Source organism: Gopherus evgoodei, chromosome 2, assembly GCF_007399415.2.
Source record: "Gopherus evgoodei ecotype Sinaloan lineage chromosome 2, rGopEvg1_v1.p, whole genome shotgun sequence".
Lineage (NCBI taxonomy): Eukaryota > Metazoa > Chordata > Testudines > Testudinidae > Gopherus > Gopherus evgoodei.
In genome coordinates this window covers 18,755,042-18,768,278 of record NC_044323.1, presented here as the reverse complement: position 1 = coordinate 18,768,278, position 13,237 = coordinate 18,755,042, and the positions used below count along the sequence as shown (strand labels likewise).

Sequence of the window (13,237 nt, the reverse complement as noted above, 5' to 3'; positions counted from 1 at the left end):
TCAAGGATTGAACTCACAACCCTGGGTTTAGTAGGCTAGTGCTCAAACTACTGAGCTATCCCTCCTCCCTAGACTTTTCCCAAAAGAATGTAATAGTGCTGTGCCCACAACCTACATACCTAACTAAAGTTGACATCTGATTTCTACCTAAAACAGTTTTTTTAACTTCCCAAGAATGTTCTTTCCTAAGCTTTGCTTACTATCAGGAAATGTTAGCCTGCATAGCTTAATAAATTTTAGCTACTATATACAGAGAATTAAACCTTTACATAAATCTGTTGAAGACAATGGAGATACAATTTCTACTCGGCTGGTCTAAATAGATCACATTGTGTATGCATGCTTGCTGAGAATTTGCAAGTGTGGTAGTATCTAAAAGTCTTAAAACACATTCTACAAATCTAAGACCATTTCCACAGTATGTCTTCAAATGTTTCTCTCACTGAGATATGTAGGACAGCTGCCCAGAATTCAGATTTCAGTATGTTTACTCTCTTGACTTGGTTTCCATGACTCGTGATCAGTTCAGAAGAACAGTTCTGCTATCTTTATTTAACTAGCTCTCATCAGAGTCACCTCCTTTAACGGTTTTTGCTGCTACTTAATCTCTCAAGTGTGGGGCTCTCTGCTGTAAATATTCAAAGGAGAGAGCTTGCATTGAGTAGGTTGACTGCCTAGATACACACTCCCCACCAACTGTACCTGCTTCTTCAGACTCTTGAATGGAATTTGATTAAGTTGAAAGATCCAGAAGTGAGATTTAGATGATTATTTCTTATAAGCTTGGGTCTGAACACTCAGTGCTGTGAAGGTGCATGCCTGAGACTCCAGTGGTCACTGCTTCCCAGAGAGAAAGAAAATACAAGTGCTCCTTAGAATGTGGATCTATCCTGTCAATCTGTTTGAAGAACCATGGATTCTTGGTCAGTAATTTTAATTTGTGCTCATATTTTTTGTAATTTACAAAGAAACTGTGAACCTTGCTGGTATTGTTACGTGTATGCATTATAGAGGGACGGAAAGAAGATTTTTTGGTTCAGTCTTAACTTTCACTTTTTATGATTGTGTAATTGCTTAAATTTGAAATCTTAACACTTCTTCACTAGTTGGTTTGTACATGGTTTTTGTTTGTGTGCACACAAACATAGACAATCTGATGTATTATTCAGACTTCATTAGTATTAATTTAGGATGAGACCCGCTAATTTTTCTCCAGCCCCAGAGCACCCATGGAGCTGGCGCCTATGTGTTAAGCCTTGAGAAAAGATGACTTGAGGGGGGATTCTGAGAAGTCTTCAAATATGTTAAGGGCTGTTATCAAGATAATGGTGTGCAATTGTTCTCCATGTCCACTAAACGCAGGACAAAAAGTAATGGTCTTAATCTTCAGCAAGGGCAATATAGGTTAGATCTTAGGAAAACTTTGTAACTATAGAGGTAGTTAAGCTCTGGAATAGGCTTTCAAGGAAGATTGTGGAATCCCCATCATTAGAGGTTTTTAAAAACAGGTTGGACGAACACCTGTCAGGAATGGTCTAGGCTTACTTGGTGCTGCCACAGCACAGGAAACTGGATTCGATGACTTCTCAGCATCCTTTCAGCCCTACCTTTCTGTGATTCATCAGTAGATCTTGTGCTAGGAATATGTATTCAAGGAAGCTTCGTCTTAGTTGGTCTTGATAGAAGTGACAGACCGCTGTTAATTTCTTGTTTATCTATTTGGTTTGATCTCCCTATTCATTAGATGGGGATATTTTCATGAAAAGAGCATCTTTGAGTTCCCTTTGTTCAGTGCCTTGAGTAATCCTCTTTCATATGTCATTGCTTTTGATTGCTAAGGGAATAGTAGTGACTTTGTGTAGGGAAAGAAGATCCAGGAGTGGGGAAGTTCTAAGATGTGATATCGATTTTGTGCCATTAGGATTAAATTAAAAAAAAAAAAAAGACCCTAACGTTAGGTTCCAAAGTCCCTGCTTAGACCAGTAAGGGGATTATTTTAAAAGTACCCATGGAACTTGTGCACTTAAATACTTCTGAAAACCCATCCTTAATTGTTTAAAGTGCAGATTTAAGAGCTTAATTGTAGGCTTCTGTTTTTGAAAATGTTCATAGATTATAAACCCAGAGGGGAGTGTTGTGATCATATAGTCTGACTTTCTGTATGACACAGGCTTGAGGACTTCCCTGAAGTAATTCCTGTTTGAAACTAGAGCAGCAGTTCTCAACCAGGGGTCTGCGAGCCCCTGGAGGTCCGTGAGCCCTTTCAAGGGGGGAGTGGGGCCCCGTGGCTGAAACCCAGACCCCAATCCCTGGCTCCCCCTGCAAGGCTCAAGCTGAGACTCCTGGGAGGTGCAGGGCTGAAGCTCTGACCCTCGGCGCCCTCCGCTGGGCTGAAACCGGGAGGCCCGGGGCTGAATCCCTGAGCCCTGGTGCTCCCTGTGAGGCAGAAACCCTGAGCTTGTGGGCAGAGTTGTGGACATGGAGGGCATTGCCGCCCCTACCTCATACCCAATCTGCAGCGCAAGAGCAGGGTAGTCCCGGGGGGGGCACATCTACACCACCTCTCCCCCTCCTCTCCCTGGCCAGGTTGGAGGCAGGAAGCCAGAGCTGATGTAGTGGCAAACAGCTCCCTGGCAGAATTTCCTGTCTAGGTTGTACTGAGCCTGCTCACCTGAACTGAGCAGGCTCAGTAGGTAACTGCTATTGGTGCCGCCTGCTATTTTTGCCATTACACCAGGCAGTACAGGGCAGCTGCGGCTCTGGTCTGGTGCCATGGAGCACACGGCCACAGCGTTCCCTCCTCTTCTCCTGCTGCCCCGGGCTGAGGTGCTCCCGAGTCCCAGCCCCCTTTGCTCTCGCAGAGACATCCACTAGGAGCTACCCTGGTGGGGAGACCCAGCTCCGTGGCTGGCAGACCCCTCTGGGTCTGTTTTGGCCTTAAGCAAATATGGAAAACAAAACTAAATACAATTTGGTTTCACTATAATGTGGTTTTAGCAGTTTTCCATTGTAAATATCTCAATATGTGAAAAGCAGAAAATTGATTTTACCTTGTGTAATACCTGTGCAGGTTTAGATAAACTTCATCTGTCGAACAATGCAAGAGACTCTGAGACAACAAAGCCTTCTGCAAATGGGCATCAGAAAACACTGTGAGAAGCAATCATCTTCAATCAATAAAGCTGAAAACTTCAACCTCATGACATTCCTGTCATCTTCATCAAAATATCTTGTTATTAATTTCATTTGTTAATTTTGGGTCCAACCTTCTCTCACTTTTCACACTGTGTATTTCTGAGAAACCAAGCTACTTCTGATTCTACAATTTCTGATTTGTTTTGGTCCATTTTGTGTACTCCGCGGTCAGTTTATGCAGGAGGTGCCTTGAAGACTGGAAGCTGAGAAAAATAATGAATTCCTGGTTGGACAGAATCTCATGTTTCTAGATATGATGCCCTACTACCATGTTAAGTGCACAATACCTCCTCTGTGATATAAATACAATGCTGGTGAACAACTCTGAGACTTGGAAAGAAAGGGTACATTTGAAGCCCAATATAACCCTAATTAGGAATGTTTAGGTGTCTTTAACAGCAAGTCACACTTCTTTTTACTAAGAATTCATTAAAAAATTGAAGTAATTTGGAGAGATCACTCTTCGTTTCATACAGGATTCACTAGGCTGTATGTAATGTTTGGCATCATGAAGCACTCTTGCAGACCCAGTATTGTAGGCTTTTCAGTGACAGAAGGTAATTTTCTTCACTGGTAATCAGAAGGTGTCTCATCAAGACTAATGAACCACAAGATAAATTCGAACGTACTTCACTTTTAAATCTGAGCCCAGTATGCTTTGTAGAAAGCTATGCAGGCCTCTTATTGTTCTAATTCATATAGTACTATCACTTACGGAAAGTGTTATGCCATAGAGGTCAGTTGCCCTTCAAAATACACGCACATAAAATTCTGTTAACTTTGTGTGTGTATGTGTGTGCGCGCATATCAACCCAAATAGCACAGACTTTGTCTAGTTGTCTCCAGTTGCACAGTTTCCTTAAAGGTTTTCTGAGTTAAGTCCTGGTGATGATAATGCAATATATTGTTTCTCAGTCTTGCAAGCCACTATCTTTCAGTAATCTCTTCAGCCTTTAGTTTCTCTCAAATGTGTGTGTGTGTATATATATATATACACACACACACGCACATAGGAATGTTTATAACTCAGTGCAAGCTATTATTTTTCACCAATCTCTTCGAGTCTTTAGTTTCTCCTATATATTATATAGTACTGTCTATCTGTATAGATAGTACTATCTAGCGTGTGTGTAGTATATTATAGTATACTATATATGTTGAATACTAAGCTTACAGAAATGATGCAGTCAGTTGGGTCAGCAAAACCTCCAGTTCAGTCTTATGAGTATGAAGCTTTCTGCAATGTAACACGATTTAGCTGCTCTGAGCCCTTAGACCCAGAATGGCACTGATGAGGAGAAATTCAGTATTTTCTTTAGCATTGCTGTAGAATCAGAAGTCCTGCAAGTAGTATGTGACAATCACAGGTCGCTGTTAAAATGTGTGTACTTTTGCTTGTTGTCTAACACTGCTGCACTAACACTTGACTTGAAAAGAGGAACTATAAAGACAGTAATGAGAACCACTGCCTGTATATGTGTGATCTGTAGACAGATCAGGCAAGGTTACCAAAACATTTTTTGGTAAGTTTAATGTTTCTTATTTCGTATTTATGTAAAACTGAAATATGTCCATTTGAGGTCTGAGCCCTTATACGGTATCAAACCATGATAATGGACTAATATCCAGTACGATTCTGAAACAAATTAGTCTCTTCTGATGTCAGGTATTTCTCATCTGTTCTCTTCCTGAGTAATGTCTCAGTTCTGGATCTATACTTAATGAAATCTGAGTGAGATGGGAGTTTAGTGGAGTGCTACAAAAGCAACTCCCAAGCAACAGCCACAAAAATAATGGTTTCCTGAATTGGCCTTTTTGAATGGAAATTGGGCATAATATAAATACTACTGCAGTAATTTCCACGCTATATCTGCTGTTTATTAGGCTGGGTTTTGGAGAGAGTAAAATTGCTAGTTTTCATTGAGACTTGCAGGCTTCTTTTTCTGTTGCTTACATTTAATGTTGAGTTTTTGGACAGCAGAAATTATTTTTCTCTCCATTTGAGGCAAAGTTCCAACCAAGAACAGATAACTACTCCTAAATTACTTGAAAATATGGATTCACATTATAAACATTAGATGATTTATTAGTAAAGGCGTTGACTCCTTGTATCTGTTGAGAGTGTATGGGCTTCTGCATTAGAAGTGTAAAGAAGGATAATATAATTATCCACTATTTATCTTTGGAAATGATAATATGACTATAATTGTACCGTATCCCCACTGGGAGTGTGGTAAACTGTGACATATGATAGGGTTAGTTAATTTTATAAAACATATTCCAGTTTCCTGTTACATTGTGACTTTAAGGTAGCTGCCTCAGTAAGATTTTGTTATCAGATCCCCTGATGAAATTGTCTGCATAGAGATCAAAAAGCAAAAACTTCTACTCAAGTTCTGGATGATATCTGCCTTCATTTTGATCTTTGTCCTTCTCTCAGTAGGAGTTCACAGCAGAAACTGATTTATTTTCTTTGAGGGGGTATGTATTCTGTCAATCCAAGAAAATCAAAAGAAGTCAAACAATTCACCATGCTTATATATGATTCCCCAGAATGGATTGTGTTTAGCAAGTGAGTTGTCTGGAGGCAAGCTCCATTAGATAGGTTCACAGATAGTAAGAATACAAGTTATAGTATGTAGGCAAAAAAGAAAGACTTGCAGTGTTTTCCCCCTTGTCTTAGTAGTGGCAGTATCATAGCCAATGAAGTTAATCTGAGGTGTGATTATTGCTAGTTGAAAACTTTTCTTTCCCTCCCAGAACAAACACTGAGGTATTCTGATTGCACTCCTTTTATTGGGTTGTGCTTTGAATCTTAGAGTCACAGATATGTATTAATTAAAAAGAGTACTTAAATAAAGACACTGTTTACTGGAAAGAAGGCAAAAGTTTAGGTTAAGTGTGGTTCTCACAGTGGATTAATCTTCAGAGAAAATCCAACCTTTCTGTATCTGCTGACAGTGTCTTAACGTTTACTCTTTGTATTGTGACACCGTCTACATTAAATGTCCTGAAACTGACGTTCTATATGCAAACTTTTTACAGATACAGTGCTACTTTCAAACGTAAATATAACACCTTGGTCATGTATTCACAGAAGGGTAAATTCATTTACACAGAAGCAATGGAGAAGTCATTAATGGATATTGACAGTGCACTTCGTGTTTTGTCTCATGTAGTCAGGTGGTCTGTACCTCTTGGTGACATCAACAGTTGCCTCATTTTTTATGAGGCTAAAGCACAGAGATGCTCCTATCTGATAAATAAGATACATTTTTGGTCTGTTTTATGGTATGTGAATTAAGTGTCTTAAGTTAGCCACCTCTTGGCTTTCTCCTGTGTTAGTAGCACAATATTCCATGCACAGTGGCAGAATTGTTGTAATATGGTGGGATTTTTAAGTGTAAGCACATCTTTAGTATTTACCTTTTAAGGTAAAAATTAAATTGGTATGATGTTACTTTAGAAGTAACAATTTTTGGATTCACAGGAAACTTTGTTTACAGATTGTGATGGTGTTGTTTGTTGGCCCTGTTTCTCCAATATCTTTTACACAGTTGACTGTTTGTGTCATAGAAATTAAAGAATTTAACAAAAAATTATTTTGTGTTTTGGTTCAGAAGTACCATATTAAAGCTTTAAAAATATCACCAACCACCGGACCTGTGGGAGTATTAATCCTCCATGCTCCTGAAGCCTATTATAATCATATACAGCATAGAGTGCCTCCTGTGTGCTCCATGCTGTACAAACCAGAGAAGAGGTCCCTGCCCTGAAGAATCTAGGCTAAATTAGACCCGGGTAAGGCAGTCCTTACTTAATGAATATACATCACAGTACACATGAGAAATGGATAGAAGGTCAAGTTTTCAAGATGACATTTTATATCAAATATGTGATGGTCTGGATGAGTCTCTGCCATTGTTCACATATGTTAGGTTGATGTCTTCCCTATGGTATTGTGGGGGATCTAGAATAAACCATTTAGTCATAAAAAGAACCCTAGCCCTTCCTGTTCCAAAAGAAACATAAGGATTTAAGGCCATGCTCTCAGTCTGTACTATTTTTTCCTTGAATTTCATAAGTATAATACGATACCCTTTAGCACAAATTGTCAAGAGTTTTGCAGAAAACAAAGGATGTATCTGTTCTCGGCAATTCAGGCTTGTTGCTATTGTGTTCTAAATAGCCATCTTATTGCAAAGTATTAAGCAAAAAGAGTATCACTGAATCTTTTCTTGTATCTTACACATGCTCAGATGAAACTAGAGCATGCTGTTTTTAAAACATACAGTAAGTAGTGTAATTCATATCAAGTGATTTCATGTGCATAATTAGGACCAATACGGTTAATAAAAAAGAAAAGAATAGACTTCATCTTGTTTGGAAAAATGAAGTCAAAATAAGGTCTTACAGTCATTGATAATGTTGAGGAATATTGTCAAAAAAGCCAGCATTTACAGATACTAAAATAAATGTGGCATTAGCCTTAGAGTAGCATATAAATCAGACTTCCTCAGGTATCGAATAAGTGTGCAAATATACTGATTAAATGTGTCACTGGCAGAAAAGTGCTTTTTTAAGGTGCTGATGTTCTCTTTGTAGATAAATATTAACTGAGTTACTTCAAGCTCTGCTTTAAGTGCATCACATTCAGCAGGGATGCACAGAGTAAACAGCTGACATCCACGGCGTTCTGATGCTGGCTCCATAGCCCCGGAATATATTGGCTTTCAGCAAATTATGAGAAACCCTCACATCCACATCTGCCCCCCCCTTTTTTTCTTAAACAAATCTCCAACTCCAGCATATAGGAAGTTGTTGAACTCCCTTTGTGTCATAGTCTTTGGTTTGTCCTCCCCTGCCACACAACTCCAGACTTTGACTGAGGCTGAGGACTGAACACCCTGCAGTTACTAACAGATATCTGGAGGTTTTGAACTGTGGTCCATGAGGAGCTGGCTTGTCTCATGGTGCTGGCTAGTCACTTCTAGCTGCTGCACTTCATTAAAAGACTACAAATATATTAAATGTTTTCCTACTATACTCCTCCATGTGAGCAACTGCAGCATTTGCTTCTGGGATGTCGTATATTATGAATGGGAGGGATGCAGTCTGTGTAGTAGTAAACAAGAGGGCACATTGTCCATGAGACAATCTCTTACATGTTCCACATTATGATTAAAATTTGAGGACCCTGATAAACTTGTAGGAAAGTATCCTGTGGCAATACTGTCCCGTGGGGAGGTGGACTGGTACGGAGCCTGACCTTTTTGTAGGGCACCAAGCTACAAAATAGTTGTAAACACTTTTACAGGGTTTTGGTACCTTCTCCGTTACCCGTGACGACAATGTGAATGGTCTTTTTACTTCTTCCTGGTTGACCTCCAAAACAGAGTTTTCACGTAACAGAAGCCCACATTTCCATTAGGTACATGGAATTTATGAATCAGATGATACTTTCTTCTGGATTGGGCCCTGCATTCTTAAAACTTAACATTTTGACTCCCTTTTCCTTTTCATGTACTTAAGTATTTTCCGTCATTCAGTGGCTTCAAACTGTCATCAATATGTACTTCAAACATAAAGATTTTCACCTTTGCCTGGCTAGACAAGCTGGGAAATAAGAGAACAAGTGAATCTAAACAGAACTGGGATGTATGATGTATAATGGTACTAATTAGCAAGGGCATAGTTTGGAGGGGGGAGTGCGGAGCATTGCTCCCCTCCCCCAAACTGCAAGTCCCAGGCAGGTGCAGAATTTCCCACACATGAGGCCCCATTGGCCTGACTGGAGCTGCTCCCCAAATATAGAAGTCAAACTACACCTATGCTAATTAGCAGGAAGTCTAAACATGAAATCCATTGTTTTCTAGAACACTTTCCAATCCTACTAAAGATTCTTGCTGTACTTTCTTTCACAGGTAAGTCTTTAGCTTTTATTTTTGATGATTAAATAGTACATGTCAACCCGTGGCCCTTATAATAAACAGGTGTTCAAGTTAAACAGAATTGCAGAAAATGTCACAAAATAACACTCTACTTATGGTTGCAAGGCAATTTACAGGAGAACAGTGGCTTTGGTTTCAATTATAGTAGCCTATGAATTGTAAGGATAGCTGCATGTTTTAGTAGCAAAGTTTTTTTTGTTTGTTTTTTTTAATTAAAAATAGGAAAGGTGAAATAGGATCTTAAATTCTGTACAGCCTTTGCTTGCCTAATTCATTGTTCATTCATGGACTTTTCCTAATAGCTACTTTGATTAATAATTCAGATTTCTATTTGTTAGCTTTAAATTTGAGACCAAAAATGTCTCTGATTGTTTCAACTATACTACAGGTTGATTCCAGTTGGGCAAAATGGCTGCAGAGTAATAAAGGAGAAATCCTTTAACAAATGTAATATCAGTAAATGCTGATGATCTCAGCCCAACATACTTGGACCAGAGCAATCTAAAAGTTGTATCTGATCAAAATTGAAACTTTGTTCTGAAACCCCAATTTTTGAAAACGATTCAGATGTCTACAGAGAAGTTTGTAAAATCTGTGTGTATCTATATCAAATGTCTTTAAATAATACATAATTATGTGTATTTCTAGATATTTCTACCAATAATCTCAACATGCTGCTCTTCTATTTCTTTCATTAAATATAATTTGTACAAAAAGTAACTTTTAAAGGTAATTATAAGGTTTCCTTCATGATTAGGACACTAGCCTGCATCCCCCAGCACTCATCACTTCCATTTACTTCAAGGAATGAAAGCTCAGGACATCAACTTTGCATTTTATTTAATACCCATCTGCTCCCCCTAGTAGTCCCATACGAGGTTTCTTAGCACAAGTATTTATATTATGGAAATACCAGTACTCTCTGGTCTTTCAGTGTCACCACAGAATTCCATTAAAATAAAGACTGGTCACTTAATATGCCCTTTTTTAATGAATATGCCTCACCTCACTGGAGATAAAAAATGAATCTGTTGGTGCATCAATATATAGCAGCTCTTTAAGTTGTGATTACCAAGCCAAACATACTATGGCACCAAGAAATGAAGGGTTTTATTCTGTACTTTGTCTGTGTAGTAGTTGTGCTCCCTTAAAAGTGAGTGATGCTCCGTGTGCGTGCAGTTTGGCCTTTGTCTCTATTGGAGAAAATTTAGAAAACATGCAAACTAACACATTTCAGACAGCATGAGGTTAAACATGATATTGCTTTTAGTGTGGATAAGATGCTCATGCTAAAAAGCTTATGGGCAAAATTCTGTTTACCATCATGCTGTCTGAAACATGCTTTCTAACACTAATGCATTTTCCCAGTTTAGAAAAATTACACAAAATCTTCCAGTTTCAAGTACAATTAAAAGGTTGTGAACAAAAAATGCAACCACTTCCCAGTTTTTAAAGGTAACCTTAAAATATTTTGTCTGATCTGGTACCAATTGGTATAGAAATTTAGAAAATGAAGATGTTAGGATTGTGGATTTAAAATTGTAACCTGTGACCAATACAGCAATACATATACACAAACTGAAAATACAGAATATTTAGGTTCCTCTATATGCAAGAATGATTTGGGGCCTACTCCTGCATTCCCAACTCAGGCAAAACACCCATTGAACTCAATGGGCTTATCTATGCTAAGCTTTTTTAAACAGCAAAATCCCAGTTGCACTACCATGAGTGGGAGTATACCCAAGGCTCAGCATTCTTATAACGTCTAGACATGTTCTGAGGAGGGTTAGATGATATGGTCATAGAAATACCACCTTTTCTGCATTACAGACCATATATATGCACTGATGGTAGTGCAATGGCAGATTTAAAAAAGTCTAGTACAGGTTCAGCTAATTAGTGGGCCTTTTTCCTCATACAGGTTCAGGCTCTTTCATTCCAATATTACCAATTTAGGTCTGTCTTTGCAGAAATTTAGTTACAAAAGTTTTTAGTTATGTGGGCATTTTCATATCTTGAAAGCAAAATATGGCTGAAAAATGTTTTTAGCACTAAAGTAATTGTTCCCAATCTGTAGCAGACGCATCCTCCCCACCCAGTCCTTGAGGTTAATTTAATTTAGGTCATCTGAAAATGTGTGCTTTATACAATTTTCAGTTGTGGTAACCTTGCAATGTTACAAAACTATATGAAAACAACTGCCTTTTTAGATGGTTTGAATTTCACAGTGCAGTAATGAAAAGGAGTAGATTTGTTATCTTTTTGCTTTATTTGAAATGTCACAATTTGTGTGTTTTTAGCAAGATCTTTTTAAACTCTGTTTTCAATAAAGTCAAACTGTGATTGATTTACAACGTGCTTTTTTTGTCAACATTTGTATTAAAAATAAACAATGGACTTTTGAGTCTTTGTAAGCTGTTTCTCCATGCCTCACAATTTACTCCTCTATAATATATGTAGGCCACATCATTGTAGGAGGGTGGCTTAATGTGTGCAAAGAGCTTGAGAGCGTCTAACACAAGCCATTTGTTGAAGTTCAGAGTATCATTGAGGAGTAGCAGAGATCCTGATAGGTTCAGTAAGTGTTACACCCTTTGGACCAAAACATGGAGCACAAATAAAGCAAAGGACAAACATGCAGCAAACCCATCAAAAAGCAAACCCATACCTTTAACATGCCTGTATCCTAATTTTAGTTTTTAGTTAATGGAAAAACACACAGGCTATCAATAGTTTTCAGTAATCTTTGACACAAAACAATACTAATTTAAATATGGCCAGTCTACAAGCATTTTCGGCATTGTGAGTCACAGTTTCCTAAAGCATCTGGAACATTTTAACAAAAGTTTAGCTTTCAAGCTCTCCTGGGTGCATGATATTGAGTTAAGGCCTAAAATCCCTTGATCAAAGTTCAAGAGTAACAGTCCACAACTGAAAGGTTTTAAATGCATTTTGGTCTCTTCTAAACCTAGATGATACTAGTTGTTCAAGTTCCTGAACCATTTTGTTCCTTTATGGGGACGACTCAGCCACATTTGCAGCAGAGCTATTTTGCACTACTTTCCATTTGCCTATAATAGAGCTTGTAATGTGGCTTCCAGCCATTAAAGGAGAGGAGCCAGCCCAGCTGCATTCAGCTACTAAAAGGGGCTGAAAAAGTAATGCATCTCATTCCACACTCATCAGTGGCATTTCCAACTGCCTGGGTGCTGCTATCAAGGGAATCTGTCTTTTCCTGGTGTTCAACATGAGTAACTCCACTGGAGAGTGTGTAGATGGACTCCACGGAATGAAGAAAGGAGTCCAAGGGAAGAGTTCTCAGGGAGAGGGAAAAGAAGAAGGGATCCTGGGATGTGAGGGAGAGGGAGAGGGTAGTATGTCTCTGAGAGGGAGGAGTTAAAGGAAGGAGAAGACCAGGGAGGGAAAACAGAACATAAGGGAAAGCAAAGGGAGCAGAAGACAGGTAAGAATGTGGAGAGCAAGGAAAAGCAACAAGTCAGAGAAATGGTAGCACACTGCCCATTTAACTTTTATTTCTATAATAGGAACATCAGCATCCACAGAGAAGTGTGTTTTTCTCACACTGGATCTGACAAGGATCTAATCTCCTGTGAGGTTGTCTATCATTAAACCAATTAAAAATTCGATTATGCAGCTCATTCTGGACTGTTTACATGTTTATATCAACATTCCAGAATTTTCTTTTGATAACAAGAGCGACATAAGGGACAAACAAGTCTTTCTCCCAAGGAAAACTCTTCAAATGCTTGAAGACAAGTCTGATGAAACATATGTGAACAAGAGAGCAGAACGGTCTGGCGTGAATACCGATTATTGCTGTTCTCAGAAAAGACACTTGGAGGATGAGTGATATGATAGAGTGGCATAATGCAAATAGGGCAGTCAAATATCTCTTGCCGAAATGCCTGAGGGGAAAATAAGAAAATAGATTAGTTATTGTAGACTGATAACTAAACGTTGGAAGCATGCATAGCAGCAGTACCCTGTACCACCAGAAGGTTCAAAGTGCATTTTGTAACAATTGGTAGTATATCCTTCAATGTTTAATCTACCGAAACTTGTTCTGT

The 13,237-nt window shown here is 38.6% G+C and overlaps 2 protein-coding genes and 1 pseudogene across 4 annotated transcripts in view; 2 read left to right on the top strand and 1 right to left on the bottom strand.

The window, feature by feature from the left end:
• Positions 1–11,503, top strand: part of LMBR1 (limb development membrane protein 1) — a 146,812-nt gene extending 135,309 nt beyond the window's left edge. For both annotated transcript variants that reach the window (XM_030550097.1, XM_030550101.1), the window contains one exon: positions 3,071–11,503. In XM_030550097.1, coding sequence (XP_030405957.1) covers positions 3,071–3,156 — 86 coding nt within the window. In that variant the 3' untranslated portion in view covers positions 3,157–11,503. The remainder of the gene's footprint in view (positions 1–3,070) is intronic.
• RNF32 (ring finger protein 32) overlaps positions 5,673–13,237 on the bottom strand; it is a 59,420-nt gene continuing 51,855 nt past the window's right edge. For both annotated transcript variants that reach the window (XM_030550103.1, XM_030550102.1), the window contains one exon: positions 5,673–13,075. In XM_030550103.1, the coding sequence (XP_030405963.1) occupies positions 12,833–13,075 (243 nt within the window). In that variant the 3' untranslated portion in view covers positions 5,673–12,832. The remainder of the gene's footprint in view (positions 13,076–13,237) is intronic.
• On the top strand, positions 5,872–6,028 carry LOC115647374 (annotated as a pseudogene).